A 16,683-nucleotide genomic window follows, 5' to 3' on the forward strand; every position below is an offset into this window, starting at 1 on the left:
GGTTTCATAAAACAGCTTTTTAAGATCATCCTCCGCTCGTCGATATGCACTTTTGTCTACAGGATCTTGAGATCTCAGATATCTGCGACGTGTGGAGCGTTTCAGCCTTACCAGGTCCATAATCTCAGGTTTTAAAGGAGCCTGAGGTGGACTGGAGGGGTTTGAGTACAAACCCACAAACAAAGGGACAAACATTTTCATTTTGGGAAGAATAAGAAAATCTTGTTTTTTGAATTACTTTTGAACGGGACATCGGATTTCAACAAATGAGGTGTCATTCGACGCGTACTCTCAGTAAGAATAAAAATAGCTAAACAGCCGGCGGCTTTTATCCCCACCGTATCCAGCAGCTCCAATATTCTAAATTTTTACTTTTACACTCATTAAGAAAAATCGCCCTAAATATAGGAAAAACCGCCATAAAAACCGCCAAAATATGTTTCAGGGTTAATTTTTCTAAAATTTCTATTATTTAGGGCGAATTTTTCCGAGCATATGCTTTTAATATTTTCTCATATTTAGGGCAAATCGCCTTATTTCGTAAAACAAAAAATCATCCAAAATTCCCCTTGAACTAGAAAATCGCCCTTGAAATTTGAAAATCCGTGGCCTAGCGGTCTAATGCGTTGAACTTTCAGACTCATCTAAATGCCGTGAGTTCGAGCCCACGAAGAGTCAACATTTATTTTTCTTTTTTGTGCAAGTTTTTAGAATTGAATTCTTAAACAATTTTGTTTGCAGAGGCAAAAAAAAATTTAGAACACGTCAATATAACAAATAAAAAGAATGTATATTACATTAAAATAATAGTTTTTAATAATTAAGTCTAATTGGGTAAAATAAATCATAATTTGTTGTCATTAGTGAGAATATTTCTTAGAATTAAATTGAGAATTGGTTCTTAGAACAAATTGAGACATGGACCCTTTTTGCGCGTCGCCTAGCGCGATGCGTCTTTGGTGCAGCGGTAGTGCTCTCGACTGCAAACCCAGCGGTCGTGAGTTCGATTCTCGCTGCGACCACGAAGATTTTTCTCAAGAAGTAAGTTGTTTTATGTTTATCTTATTTCCCTGATTCTGTTTAATGACTACTTTCAGTTCGTATGACTCTAATTTAGTAGTTTACCAACGTGCGTGGAGCGGCCAAATAATAACCTTGCCCTTCTCACCCTCTTAAATTATAGTAAAAAAATGACACTAAGTCAAAATTCCTGGAAAAAGTACCGCAGATAATGTCTGCTGAGAACCAGCAAACATGTCCAAACACGTTTTTTTTATAAAAATTAGTTTTAATATTTAGGGCACTTGCTCTTGTTTTTAGGGCGCTTCACCATAATTTCAAGAAATACCGCCGTTGATGCTTAAAATGTTTTTTCACATGCTAACGGTATTTACCTTTGAAAACAGAAAAATCGCCCAAGATTTAAGAAAATTAACCCTAGACCTAAGGAAAATCGACCTAAAACGGGGGTCAATGGCGACTGGGTAACATAATAAGGGCAACATTTTCTAAAAATAGGCATGTATTGGTCTTACATTTTAAAGCGATTTTACAGTAAAATTTCTATGAGTGTAAGAAGCGTGCAGGATGCCATTCCCGACCACCAGTTTGGCCCCATAGTTGGATGAAATATCTCATCGAGGGCACCACAATTGTTTTGAACAGCAAAACTTTATTGCCAAGGCTGAGCTTGCTCGTTGGCTTAAGCAACCAGTTGAGTTTTCTCAGCTTAGCTCTACATGTAGCTGCTATTTTGGTAGTGTGCTGCTTCCAGGTGATCCGCTTGTCCAGGATCAAACCCAAATATTGCGCATGGGGTGATTGTGGAATGGTGATGTCGAGAAGCTCTACTCTGGGAAGGATCTTTCCTCTCAAGGTGAAATTGCAGTGTTGCGACTTTCTTCCATTTATGGATATGTTCCACCTATTTGTCCACTTCCCGTAAGAGTCGACGAATTCCTGGGTAATCCTTGACACTTCGATTGGGCAAGAGGGGTTCGCAATAAAGGCAGTGTCGTCAGCGTATGTAACCAGAATCGTGCCCGGCTTGTTAGGACACGGCAGATCTGAAGTGAACAGAGTGTACAAAACGGGGCCCAGAACGCTCCCCTGAGGAACGCCAGCTCGAACGATTCTGATTCTTGACCTTCCCCCTCTCACCTCGACCATGAAACTTCGGTCAAGCCGGTATGATTTTAGTAGGAGGAAATGGCTAGTCGGGAGTAGAAACTTCAACTTATAAAGTAAGCCATCGTGCCACACGCGGTCGAAAGCTTCCTTCACATCGAGAAAAATTGCAGAGCTATATTGCTTGTTTTCAAAATCATCTAAAATATGCTGGACAACTCGATGTGCTTGCTCTGGGGTTCCGTGAATTTGTTATACTAAAAAAAAAGGGTTTGTATGCATCCCATCTTAGATTTAGGGTTTTGGAAACCCTATGGGTGTATAAAGTAGCTTGAATTAGAAAACGTTTGTTCTACTTTTGGAAAAACCCGCTAGTTTAGCGAAAAATCCAAAAAAAAGCCAGATTTTAAATGCTTATAGTATCTAAAAATAATAATAATAAAATAAATAAAAATAATAAAATAAATAAAAATAATAAAATAAATAAAAATAATAAAACAAATAAAAATAATAAAATAAATCAACTTTATTAAATTTATGTATTCGGTACGCTACCACAGAAAATTTACGTGTAGGTAAATAAATATTTACTGTTGCGGGCCGAAATCATACATTTAATATAGTTTATTTATTTTATCGAATGTAATATAATTTTTCGTCACAATTGTTGATATCAGATTTTTTTTAAAGGCGCGTTCGCCACTTCTTTTTACATCGTTAAGAGGTGTTTTTGTTTGATTTATATTATACCATCCAGAATCGAAACCTATTCTCGCCGATCATAAACAGCGCCTGCAGAGTGCCGACATCCTGGTTAAGGATCTATAAGTGGAGCGGTGGTAGCAGCAGTGGGCTAGGGTGAACCTTATCCAGTAGACATCGAACATGCGACTATTTTTATAAACTTACATACTTATCGTAACTTAAACTCATCCACGCGCAAATACGGAACAATAAAATCGATATTTCCCTTAGTGTAATTTAAAAACAAATAATTGTAATGAAGATCGGTGGAACGCAGCATTGTTTAGCTAACCCCGTTTAAGGAACTCAGAATTTGTACAAAATACACGAATTTGTCATACCCTACAAAAAATAAAATTAAAAAAACTCTATATTTCCCTTAATGTAATAATCGCGGCTGAAACAAACTTGCGCTGCCTAAAAAGCTCAGGAATCTGCATGCCATATCCCAATAGCCTAGTTCCCGCGAATCGGGAGTGATGCCACACTTTCAGCTTGCCTTTATCGAAGTATCGATATAGAGTATCGATACAAGGTTAATGTGTTCCAAGTTACATTTTTGGAACAAATGAAATGCCCACAACGCACTATGCTTTTTTCTCAAAGACTGACGGCTTTTTTTTCGCCGTACCGCATTAATTAATTAGTAAAATTAATTTCCTTTCCAACGAGGTACCGTTCATGTTGGTACAACGTCTGTGAAAGTCAAATTAATTGAAAATAGAGATTGCGTCGAAACATAATTTTTTCCCATATGGTTAGTGTCTTGGGAGCTTAGAACAGGGGGGAACTGGGTGGAACAAATGAGATGCTCACAGCGCACTATGCTTTTTTCTCAAAAACAGACGGCTTTTCGTTTGCCGTACCGTATTAGTTAATTATTAAAATGAATTTCCTTTCCAACGAGGTACCTTGCATGTTGGTACAACGTCTGTGAAAGTCAAATTAACTAAAAATAGAGATAGCGTCGAAACATAATTTTATCCCACATGGTCAGTGTCCTGAATACATTTTTTATATAGTGGTTCATGTCTTGGAACTTTCTGGTTCAAATTTATATCTGACGGCACTTCTTTTAATTATTTATCTTCCCCCACTGTAAACCGATTTTCTCAAAAACTGACGGCTTTATCTTTATGATTTCTTCACTGAACTTGCTTTAGGCGACCCCCAATTTGCCAATATACCGTGCTTGCTAGTACAACGTCTGAGAGTGGAGCCCTGTGCAATTTAATATTTGCCCCCTTTTTTGTATGGGGAAAATCCGAGGTGCATTCACTGTTAAGCGATTTTCTCAAAAACTGACGGCTTTACCTCAAGCTTGAATTAACGCCCAATAACAAGGTTTACCGTGCATGTTGGTACAACCTCTGTAAGGGGAGCAATAAACAAAATTGTGGGGACCCGATTTTTTAAATAGATTAATAGATTTCTAGAAGTCGGATATGGTTGCAAACTATCTAGATCGATAGATATTTTCATTCTAAACAATTCTGTATTTAATATTTTTCGATTCGGCCCCAAAAAGCCGAGAAAATCAAAAACAATAGTTGCCCCCATGTTCCAGATTCCACCGTTCCGCCATCGCCGCTAAGTCGCCGACGCTAATTTAACGGACATGTGTTTAAGCACAAGTTCTGGTTGTACGTGGTGCCATTTCGGAAATTCCCCTGTATCTCTTTATATTAGTATGACCAAGCTCGGAAACTCATAAAATATGTATTTGTTATTTTAAATGATCAAATAATAAAAAATCTGCGATTTTTAAGACTAATGCCTAGTACTCACATCGACGAAAACAGCGATCTAACCATAGGAGTGAGCGAGAGGCAAATACGCAGCTAACGCTTTTCGTCGGGTCTTTTTTTCAGCGGGGTACTCAGATGAGCTAAGGAAATACCAGAAAAAATACCTGATTTTGCGAGTGAATTTCGATGAACGACGTTAGCCGCGGCCCAAAGAATAAGAAATGTAATCTTTGGCGGTGTTCGTGCAGAAACGGTGGGGAATTTAAAAATTAAAAATGGAAGAAAATCTGCAAAAACGGCTTAAGGAGGTTAGTACAGATTTAAAAGGACGCCTAATCCAAGATGTTGGCCATTATTGTCGGACTTGACCGACAGGATACAATACCACAACGGGGCAAATCCGCAGAATAGTTGAAGTGCTGGAGGAAATCCACTAGAGAATCCCAGTGGGAACGAACATGGGTCGTCGCTCGATCTCCGACGAGCTCTCCATTGAAGACTCCACCTCCACCAGCTACTTGGCAGCTAAAGCGGAGATGGAGGACGCGCCGGCTTCTATAGGTAGGAGGAAATAATGTCGCCCGCTAAGAGACAGCTGGAGGAGCCATTACCAGGATGTTGGGCGACTTCATGCAGCATCAGGCGGAACAACCCCGTTCCCAATTCGGCTCCCACTTCCTCAAGGTCCAATATGCCTATTGGGACTCGGATGGACTACATATGGCGCGGGAAAGATGGCGGAGCATCCGTGGGACGAGAAGGAAGCCCTTAACATCTAATTTACATTAATAAAAACATTTGTTGAACATTTAATTTATTATACTCGTTACTCGTAGAGTAAAAGGGTATACTAGATTCGTCGGAAAGTATGTAACAGGCAGAAGGAAGCGTTTCCGACCCCATAAAGTATATATATATATATATGTCCGTCAGTCCGTCTGTCTGTCCGGATGAACGCTGAGATCTCTGAAACTATAAGAGCTAGGCTGTTGAGATTTGACGTGTAGATTCCTGAGCTTCTTACGCAGCGCAAGTTTGATTCAGCAGCGTGCCACGCCCACTCTAACGCCTATAAACCGGCGCCTACAGTTTTGATGCTAGCATAAAAATTTTAACTGAAATGTATTGTTCTCATCAATACCTATCGATTGACCCAAAAAAAAGTTTGCCACGCCCACTTTAACGCCCACAAACCTCCCAAACCTGTTACTCCCACAATTTTCAAGCTAGATAAATAATTTTAACTGAAATGTATTGGTCTCGTCAATACCTATCGATTGATCCTAAAAAAGTTGCCACGCCCACACTAACGCCCATAACGCTTAAATCTGTCTACCGCCGGTAGGTGGCGCATTTCAATCTCGCTTTGCTGCTTGCATATCTCCATTTCCTTTTGGTCCCTTTAGCTGAGTAACGGGTATCTGATAGTCGAGGTACTCGACTATAGCGTTCTTCCTTGTTTTTTTAGGTAACTGCATGAAATAAGCTGCGAGCCACTGTATGTGTATAATTGTAACTTTTGTATTCTCAACTCAGTTTTTACGGATATATCAGATTTATAAGGTTTTCGAACATGACACGACCCTTTTTAGCCCATCGCTCAATACTTTTGTCTGGGGTCTTTGACAATTATCATTTTGGGGATTCCTACTTCTTATTTTGGGCTTAACCAATTAAAGGTTAAGCTGACGATGAAGAGCTGAATTATCAATTACAGCTTCATGATCGTTACAACAGATTCATTTTAGTTTTTAGTTGCCCGTTTGGGCTTTGGCGAGGAGTTGCTAAATTAGCCCGGACACCATACCACAACCACCCTCCCTGCCGACACGCACACTTCTATTATTATACCCGTTACTCGTAGAGTAAAAGGGTATACTAGATTCGTCGGAAAGTATGTAACAGGCAGAAGGAAGCGTTTCCGCCCCCATAAAGTATATATATTCTAGATCAGGATCACTAGCCGAGTCGATCTAGCCATGTCCGTCTGTCCGTCTGTCCGTCTGTCTGTCCGGATGGACGCTAAAATCTTGGAAACTATGAGAGCTAGGCTATTGAGATTTGGTGTACAGACTCCTGAGCTTCTTACGCAGCGCAAGTTTGTTTCAGTAGAATGCCACGCCCACTTAAACGCCCACAAACCGCGAAAACCTGTGACGCCCACAATGTGCATGCTAGATAAAAAATTTTAACTGAAATGTATTGGTGTCGTCAATACCTATCGATTGGTCCAAAAATAAATTTGCCACGCCCACTCTAACGCCCTTAACGCTTAAATCTGTTTACCGCCGGTAGGTGGCGCATTTTAATTTCGCTTTGCTGTTTGCATATCTCCATTTCCCTTTGAGTAACGGGTATCTGATAGTCGAGGTACTCGACTATAGCGTTCTTCCTTGTTATTATTGTTGTCATTGCCGTGGAATTTCCTAGGGGTGTGCGTAGGGACTTGATGCTATTTCGATTTAGATGTGAAAGGCGGTGTGAAGTGCCCTGTGTCCGCGGAGCAAGTGTCGATTATGCACGACTTAATGGCCACTCGGGCATTTGCTCTTGAAAATTAAAATTTTATTAGTTTTACATGCCCGTGCAGCCGCGCAAGGTCATTAAAATTATTTACGATGTCAAATATTGTTTGTTGTAAATTACGCATTCTGGCAAATATTCATCAGACCTTTTGCCACATTGTACCCAGCTCAGGAACGACCGGGGCTCTGGACACCCATTTATTTGCGAACAGTGCGAGATGGCGAGCGGTACCCCAGAAATTCAATACTACGAACATGAGCTTAACATCCGCCGGGTGATCGAGCAGTCAGATCTGCAGGGTCTGGACCAGGCCCTCAACATCTGCGATCTGTCCTGTCTGGAGCGGAAGCTTCGCCTCTGGCAGAAACTTCTTCCAAGGATAAAACCCCACTATGCCGTCAAGTGTAATGACAATCCGGTGTTGGTAAAGTTTCTGGCAGATCTTGGAACGGGATTCGACTGCGCCTCCAAAAACGAACTCAAACTAGTGAGTGTTCAAGGACAACACTCTTCGACAGCAAAAGAAAGTAAAAAATGTCAGCGGCAATCCGATTGCTTTATTTGAAATAAGCTTCGAAAGAAGTACACAAATTTACTATGGCCTTGATAAGCATCAAAGTATCTTTATCAGGAGTGCCCCATACATCGTTCAAAACCTTTACTCAATTTATGATGAAGCACGTACTATTTATGACTTCTTCGCGTTACTACAAATTTAACCAACGCAAAGAATATCGAGATATTTTTTCTTATAAGGCAGCAATTTTCTTTTGCAAATGTAGAAGCAAAAACGTGACTTTAGACGATTTTTAGGCACCCAAGTCGACCCACCCTAATACATATATATAACATCTTTAGGTCTTAGGATTTGGCGTGTCGCCTGAACGTATTATCTTTGCTCATCCTTGTCGTCCTGCCAGCCATTTAAAGTACGCCAAGGAACAGGAGGTTGTCAATGGCACGGTGGATAATGAGTTCGAGGTTTACAAGCTGAGCCAGCACTTTCCAAATTCCAAGTAAGTTCTACCCAACTCAATATTTTGGTGGTACAATGATAGAGTTCCGTATTTAAGTCTCATCGTAAGATTCAAGAGCGAGGCCAAGAAGGCGTTGTGTCCATTGGGCGAAAAATATGGCTGTGATGCGGAGGCAGATGCTCCGGCTCTAATGATTCTTTCCAAGGCTCTGGGTCTCAAGGTGACTGGCACCAGTTTCCATGTGGGTTCCGGATGCAGCGAGGTGGAGGCTTACGATCGAGCCGTCGAGAAGGCCGAAAACATTTTTCGGTTTGGCGAGCTTATAGGTCATAATATGAATTTATTAGATGTTGGCGGAGGCTTTCCGGGCATAGATGATGAATTGTTCGAGGAGGTGTGTGCAAAAAAGCATTGGATAGAGCTATTTAAATAGAGAGACACTCTTTACAGATAGCTGTCGCTGTTAACACCTCGGTGCAGCTCCGTTTCCCCGATGAGCGTGTTAAAGTAATTGCAGAACCAGGACGTTTCTTTGTGGAGGCTGCCTACACATTGGTCTGCAAGATCCACGCTAAGCGAGAGGTCCGCAATGAAAAGGGAAGGCTGGAGAAAATGATGTACTACCTAAATGATGGCATCTATGGGGTCTTCGCAGCAATGTTTTACTACCCTGAGGAGCTAACTCCTGTTCTTTACCTGGTAAGAAAATAATGAATCTCTTTGCAAACCAATAAAATTATTATATTTCGTAAAATTTTTTAATTTTATATTCATTTTTAAATACCATATTTATTAGCAGAAATATTTGTTTTCGAACACATAAAGTATATATATTCTCGATCAGGATTAGTAGCCGAGTGGATTTAGACAAGTCTGTCTGTCCGTGTGAACGCTGTGAGATCGGTAACTATAAGATCTAGAAATTTTGGATTTAGATTCCTTAGCTTCTCATTCAGAGAATGTTTGTTAACCGAATGTGCCACGCCCACAATCTACCTTTCAGTTTTTAAAGGTTTTTGTAAAACTTGTAATAATATTTCGTTTTTATTATTATTTTTTTATTATTATAATTGTGAGTATATCCATGTCCTTTAATGATTTGATTTAATACATTTTTATAGCCTTGCAGAGGGTATTATGATTTCAGTCAGAAGTTTGAAACGCAGTGAAGGAGACGTTTCCGACCCCATAAAGTATATATATTCTTGATCAGCATCACTATACGAGTCGATCTAGCCATGTCCGTCTGTCCGTCCGTTTCTACGCAAGCTAGTCTCTCAGTTTTAAAGCTATCGGGCTGAAACTTTCCTAAAAGTCTTCTTTCTTTTGCAGGTAGTATATAACTAGGAACCAGCCTGATCGGACAACAATATCTTATAGCTCCCATAGGAATAATCGAAAAATAGAAAATTTACTATTGGGAATATCATTTTTTGTATTTCTAAGAATTTTTGATTAAATTTAATAATTATAACTCCAAGGGTATACAAACTTCGGCTTGCCGAAGTTAACTTCCTTTCTTGTTTTAGATGGTATAGGTATATATACTCTTGATCAGCATCACTAGACGAGTTGATCTGGCCATGTCCGTCTGTGTGTCTGTCTGCCCGGCTCTACGCTAACTAGTTTCTAAATTTTAAAGCTGTAGGGATGAAACCTAAGTCTTTTTTCTATTGCAGGTAGTATGGTTATACGGTTATATCATATAGTTGCTATGGGAACGATCTGATACTTATGAAAAATTAACTATAGGAATGAACAAGGAATGTAGGTATTTATATTCAACACAATCGATTTGAATTTACGCAAAAAAAGTTTCAAGAATGAGCGCGCTAAACAGGTTTTTAGCGTTTGATTACGGGTAAAGCTGTAGGTCTTAACTACTTTGAAATTTTACCAAATTTTCACGTTGGAAACATATTTAGGGTATTCAATTGCGTTGCAAAAGTGTAAACTTTGTAAGATTGCCAGACGAGAATTGTGAACACCCTCTATTTCAAAATATAGTTGCAGGAAATTTACGCACAAAAGAAGTTTAACTTTTAAATTTTTATATTGCTCCAACATATAATCTAGGACTTTGTTAACTTCGCTCTGAGACCATCGCTTAGTTTCGACCTCCCTGGCTCGCTTTCTTGAGGGTTTTTCTTCCATTCAATGATTTTTATTTATTTTATTTATTATTTATTTTCATTTAAAATTCAAATTTGTTTCTTTCCTTTCACTGTCATTACCATGGATTTAAACCCAACTTTTCAGTATATTTTAAGTACTTTAGATAAAATTCCTACCCATCACTAACCCCTATTTCTACACAAGTACAACAGATTTGTATACATATGCTGGGTTGTTGTAGGCCTTGATAAACTATTTTGTATGGAAATTGTTGTTGGAACTGCAATTGAATACCCTAATTTATTTTAGGAAAAATAGCATTTGAAAAACGAATCATTCGTCACTCACATACGACCGCTGAAGAGAGTGGACGTGTCTTGTGCGAGCTCCGCGAAAAGTGCAAGAAAGTTGATAAATTAATGCAAACAAAACACAAAAACTAAACAGGTTAATTTCAAATAAGCGAAAAGACGCTAAAACCCAAAGAAATTTAGGTTTCAACCCACAAAATCGGTGTAATGTCTTAAACTAGCACATAATTATTTTATCTTATAATAATAAATAAGTGCCACGCTAATAAAGCTCAATGAGCTACGAACAGAATAAAGAGCGACTCAGCTCCGCGAGCCGAAGAGACGGTTACTTTTCGTATGTCTCAACGCGTGATAGCGAAGTGCAAAAAACGACCCTACTGTCGGCCGATAGCCAAAGAGCACGATCTTGCTCACCATGCTTACTTACGGCTACCCCTACTCCGACGGCGTGGAGTCAACAATGCAAAACCCCCCCACCATCAGTTTCGACCCCTGGCGCACCAACAACATGCAACGGTAAAACTTCTGCATCCGCACTAAATTTGTCAGCAACAACTACGGCTACGGCAAAAAAACCAACGACAACCACAGCTACGACTATTATTTCGGAATCGACTGCAACCGCAGCTCTAAATACAACGGCAACAAAAACAACGACAACAAATCAAAACCAAAACAAAATTCAGCAAGCGGGTCCGGCCATACAGACCGGACTAGATCGGTACATCCATATCAAGCGTAAGCTTAGCCCGCAGAACACCGCGGTAGGTAACAAGTCAAAAATAAACCGTGTCCAAGTAGAAGATATATTACCCGGGAGATCCGACAGCAATCGATTTGCGCTTCTAGCAGAAAATGAATCAGGACGGGCTCAGGAGACCCAACCGAAACCTAAGCCTCCACCAATTTACATTAGGGAGAAAATCTCGAACGCCCTGGTCAACAAAATTGTTGCGCTGACCGGAGACGGAAACTTTCATGTTGTTCCGGTCACAAAAGGGGATATCCATGAAACCAAGCTTCAGACCAAATCTGAAGAACATTTCCGAGCAGTATCCAAATACCTGGAGGAAGCTAGGAAAAGCTACTACACATACCAACTAAAAAGCAGCAAGGGCCTGCAAGTGGTAATAAAAGGAATCGAGCCCGACGTAACCGCCAAGGAAGTTATCGATGCTCTTAAGGAAAAGGGGTTTTCTGCAAAGAACGTCAGTAACATTATAAACAGGAACAAGAAGCCGCAACCACTCTTCAGGGTCGAGCTGGAGCCAGACAGCAGAGTCTTGAAGAAAAATGAAGTGCACCCCATTTATAATCTGCAATACTTATTGCACCGAAGAATTAACGTGGAAGAGCCACATAAAAGGAACGGCCCAGTGCAATGCACAAATTGTCAGGAGTATGGACACACCAAAGCATACTGTTCGCTTCGAACAGTCTGTGTAGCTTGTGGAGACTTCCACAATTCGGCTAACTGCCCTGCCAACAAAGAAGACCCCAAAAAGAAAAAATGCGTTAACTGCCAAGGTAACCACACGGCAAACTACAGGGGCTGTCCGGTCTACAAGGAGATGAAGGACCGCATGCGAAAAGTGATAGCAACGCGTCATCAGAAAACCCAAAATGCGTACACTTACTCGCGTACGACGCCGGAAGTATTTTTCGGCACGGCTGCAAGATCCTCCTTTGGTCAACTAAATACCCAGACAGGATTCTCATACGCCGATGCCCTTCGATCGGGGACGGAAAACCCACTCCAGTCTAATCTAGGAAACGCTCAGCAGATCCAAGAACAGTCGCAAAGCACTCTGGAAACTATGATGGTCACCATGCAACAAAGTATGATGGAACTCATGTCATTCATGAAAACGACCATGCAAACACTGGTTCAAAACCAGAACATGGTGTTACAGCTACTTGCAGCTAAGCAGTCCAAATAATCAGATGGCAAACCTACGAATAACAATGTGGAACGCCAATGGCGTTTCACGGCACAACCTTGAAGTAACACAGTTCCTGAATGAAAATCATATCGACATTATGCTACTGGTAGAGACGCACCTCACAAACAAATACAACTTCCAAATAAGAGGCTACACTTTCTACCGCACAGACCATCCAGATGGTAAAGCCCACGGCGGAACCGGCATCCTAATCAGGGAACGCATCAAGCACCACTTTCACCAAAGGTTTTCAACTAATTACCTGCAAGCCACGGCTATCAAAGTGCAGTCAGGCAACGGAAACCTCACCATAGCCGCTGTCTACTGCCCGCCTCGCTTTACAATCTCTGAAGGACAATTCATGGACTTCTACAACTTGCTTGGAGACCGCTTTATAGCTGCAGGGGACTATAATGCCAAACACACGCACTGGGGATCACGCCTTGTGACTCCCAAAGGAAGGCAATTATACAATGCAATCATAAAACCGAACAACAAATTAGACTACGTTTCCCCTGGCAGCCCCACATACTGGCCAACAGACCCCAGGAAAGTTCCAGACCTAATAGACTTTGCGGTGACAAAAAACATTCCCCGCAATATAATAAGCGCCAAAGCGCTTTCGGACCTGTCGTCAGACCATTCGCCAGTGCTAATAACTCTTCTTCAAAGCACAAGAACCACAGATCACCCCCTCAGGCTGACGTCGCACAGAACCAACTGGTTAAAATATAAAAAGTATGTAAGCTCACACATCAAATTAACACCTCACTTCAACATCGAAGCGGACATCGACTGCTCTACCGATGCTCTTGAAGAAGTATTCGTGGAGGCAGCCACTATCTCAACACCACAAGGCAGGGACGCGCAAACCAACCACTTCAAAACTAATCTGCAAATTGAACGGTTAGTCCTAGAAAAGAGGCGCCTGCGACGTGCCTGGCAAGCCAACAGATCGCCGTCATCAAAACAACGTCTTAAGGAAGCCACTCGCTCACTAAATCGAGCTCTAAAGCAAGAAACAGAAAATGCACAGCTGCAGTACATTACAAAACTATCGCCAACCAGTACAAAACATCCTCTGTGGAGGGCTCACCCAAATCTGAGCTCTCCAATCGAAACAGTGACTCCGATAAGAAACTCATCTGGCATCTGGGCCCGCAGCGACGAAGATAGAGCCGAAACTTTTGCGTTACATCTAAGAAACGTCTTCCAGCCGAACCCTGCCACTGGTTCATTTTTCCTACCACAAATCGAATCTGAATCTATTTCCCTACCACCATTGTTTCAGCCAAACGAGATCGCGAAAGTCATTGGGGAACTGAAACCAAAAAAGGCCCCTGGCGGTGACCAAATAACCCCAAAAATGTTAATTGAACTTCCAAACTCTGCCATTGAGGTTATCTGTAAGCTCTTCAATGGGATTATAACTCTCGGCTACTATCCGAAAAAATGGAAAAAATCTATTATCATTATGATACCGAAGCCCGGAAAAGACCACACAATTCCGTCATCCTACAGACCAATTAGTTTATTATCGTGTCTGTCTAAGCTGTTCGAAAAATGCCTTCTAACTCGCATAACACCATATCTAGGAGCACACAATGTTATCCCTGCTCATCAATTTGGATTTCGTCAAAACCATGGAACAATCGAACAAGTTAACAGAATAACATCAGAAATACGCACAGCCTTTGAGCATCGGGAATACTGCAGCGCAATATTCCTCGATGTATCTCAAGCCTTCGATCGAGTATGGCTAGATGGCCTCATGCACAAAATCAAAACACACTTACCGGATTACACTCACAAGCTTCTTGAGTCGTATCTATACAACAGGTCCTTCGCAGTAAGGTGCAATACAACAACATCCGACGACTACATTATCAAAGCTGGAGTCCCGCAAGGAAGCGCGCTAGGGCCTACTCTGTTCCTCCTATACACAGCGGATATTCCCACGAACGAGCAGCTAACAACATCTACGTTCGCTGACGACACCGCAATTTTAAGTCGCTCGAGGTGCCCAGGCCGAGCCACAACACAGCTAGCAAACCACCTCCTCGTAGTAGAGAGGTGGCTATCTGATTGGCGGATTAAAATAAATGAACAAAAATGTAAACACATAACGTTTACTCTCAACAGGCAAACATGCCCTCCACTATTATTGAATAATACGCAGATTCCCCAAGTCAACGATGTAACGTATCTCGGCGTCCACCTTGACAGACGACTAACCTGGAGAAGACACATCGAACGCAAGAAACTACATCTAAAACTAAAGGCCAGCAGCTTCCACTGGATTCTTAACGCTCGTTCGCCCCTGCGTCTGGACTACAAGGTTTTGCTCTACAACTCCACTCTCAAGCCCATCTGGACATATGGCTCCCAGCTATGGGGGAACGCCAGCAGAAGCAACATAGACATTATACAGCGCGCTCAATCGAAAATCCTGCGAACTATCACTGGGGCACCATGGTATATTCGCAACCAAAACATCCACAGGGACCTAAGCATTCTTACCGTTAAAGATGAAATAGACAAACAAAAAGCGTCCTACAACGAAAAACTCTCTGTGCACCCCAATTGCCTCGCAAGAGGCTTGACTTGGGTTTCCAGCCGATCCCGTCTACAACGCAACGACCTGCCAAGCCAGCTATAACTTTCGGGCCCCTTTAGCACAACATCAGTCATATGACTGTGAGTTAGATTAATTAGTCTAAGATTTGATACACTTATTGTTAGTATCCAAAGGGAGAAGATTCAATAAATAAATAGCAAAGCAAAAAAAAAAAAAAAAAAAATTCGTCACTATACCATATTCTCCCCTTTATATCAGACATGGCCAGCAGAAGCAGAGCATACAATGACATATCAGACTTTGTGTTTGTAAGTGATTTGCTAATCGGAACATGTACCGTTACCCGTTATTCTTCTGGCCATCACTGCTTTATATGCTCGGAATTCTACTTTCTTCATACTTCTCCAACGAATTCCACACACCCTTTTACTCTTCGAATAACGGGTAAAAAAATTGGTTTTTACAGGATGAAGTCGAGTCTCGGCCAAAGTTCAAGTCGGTGATGTGGGGACCCAGCTGTGATGCCCTGGATAAGGTAATCTAATTAACCAAAGCATTCAATATGAACCCAATGTATTATTTTGACCTTAAGATATCGGACAATTGGCTCTTGCCCAACTTAAACTGTGGCGATCTTTTGGGTTTTCGCAACATGGGAGCCTACACAGTGCCCATTGCTAGTCCCTTCAACGGATTCGATGTGCCAGAGACCAGGTACTTCCTAGCAAAGAGACTTTAGTTATTTTCTCACGGATTTAAGTGGCATTGCTTATTAACTTTCTATTAAAATATACCTATATTTTTTCACGAAAAATAAACAACTGAAAAAATATTTTATACCTATTGTTATAAATACGCAAAGTAGGAGTACATGAATTATTAAACACTTACCCCTGCTGAGAATTATATCATTTTTGCTAGAAGTTTGTACAAAAAAAAAAACACATAAGGATCAATTTTAGAGTTGCAAGGTAAATGAATGGTAAGAGCAACAGCAACATTGGGATGTCACCGAAACACTGAGACGAAGCCCAAGAGGGGAGTGTGCGAAGTATCACTGTCGACGGCAGTCCACGTAAGGACGAACCACACCAGGAGGGTGAGCGAAGGCGACTACTATATATACACGAAGAAATAAAAATCTACTGTAATCTTCCGATGGTTTCGAGTGATACCTAAATCGAAAGGTATTGCAAAAACCAAAAAGGAACGCATAGAAAGAGCAGTGAAAGTGTAAAAGTGAAGATTTAGAAAATGTGATCTGATGGGGCCTGTGGGGATAAATATTACCGCTATTAACCTATTTGTATTTTCACTTAAAATTCGCATCGGATGACACCCAAATCGGATGCTCCGTTTAAAAGTATTACGCAAAACAAGATTTCGGAGGACTTCTCAAAATGAAAATTGTATTTTTTTTGTCAGTTTTTTCCAAAACGTTATTTTAGAGTCCTGAAAATTCTAGACGATGTAAAACAGTTCAATATAAAGACATTAGTTCTACCATTTTGTAAAAACTTGCTATTGTAGTTTAGCGAGAAAAAGAGCTATAAATATCTAAATTTTGTACACCCATAACTTTTGAACTACTAAAGCTACAGGCTTGTGCTA

At 41.0% G+C, this 16,683-nt stretch overlaps 1 protein-coding gene across 2 annotated transcripts; it reads left to right on the forward strand.

Annotated features, from left to right (window-relative positions):
• The first annotated feature begins 7,317 nt into the window (after positions 1 to 7,317).
• LOC108019926 (ornithine decarboxylase 2) lies at positions 7,318 to 15,894 on the forward strand. 2 transcript variants are annotated; one of them, XM_070994947.1, is made up of 6 exons: positions 7,318 to 7,632; positions 8,004 to 8,161; positions 8,231 to 8,516; positions 8,573 to 8,821; positions 15,539 to 15,607; positions 15,665 to 15,894. In XM_070994947.1, exons 1-6 carry the CDS (start codon positions 7,363 to 7,365, stop codon positions 15,809 to 15,811), a joined length of 1,179 nt encoding a protein of 392 aa, XP_070851048.1. In that variant the 5' UTR covers positions 7,318 to 7,362; the 3' UTR covers positions 15,812 to 15,894. The 2 variants fall into 2 exon arrangements, with proteins under 2 accessions (XP_070851048.1, XP_070851047.1); XM_070994946.1 differs by having other exon boundaries at positions 7,328 to 7,632; positions 8,219 to 8,516; positions 15,665 to 15,889.
• The last annotated feature ends 789 nt before the right edge of the window (positions 15,895 to 16,683 follow it).

Source organism: Drosophila suzukii, chromosome 2R, assembly GCF_043229965.1.
Source record: "Drosophila suzukii chromosome 2R, CBGP_Dsuzu_IsoJpt1.0, whole genome shotgun sequence".
Classification (NCBI taxonomy): domain Eukaryota; kingdom Metazoa; phylum Arthropoda; class Insecta; order Diptera; family Drosophilidae; genus Drosophila; species Drosophila suzukii.

Bases quoted from the DNA above. Each gene is read 5' to 3' on its own strand.
- LOC108019926 (XM_070994946.1), top strand. From the start codon at position 7,363: ATGGCGAGCGGTACCCCAGAAATTCAATACTACGAACATGAGCTTAAC. The intron at 8,517-8,572 runs GTGTGTGCAAAA...CACTCTTTACAG, and splicing joins ATGATGAATTGTTCGAGGAG to ATAGCTGTCGCTGTTAACAC. The intron at 8,822-15,538 runs GTAAGAAAATAA...TGGTTTTTACAG, and splicing joins TAACTCCTGTTCTTTACCTG to GATGAAGTCGAGTCTCGGCC.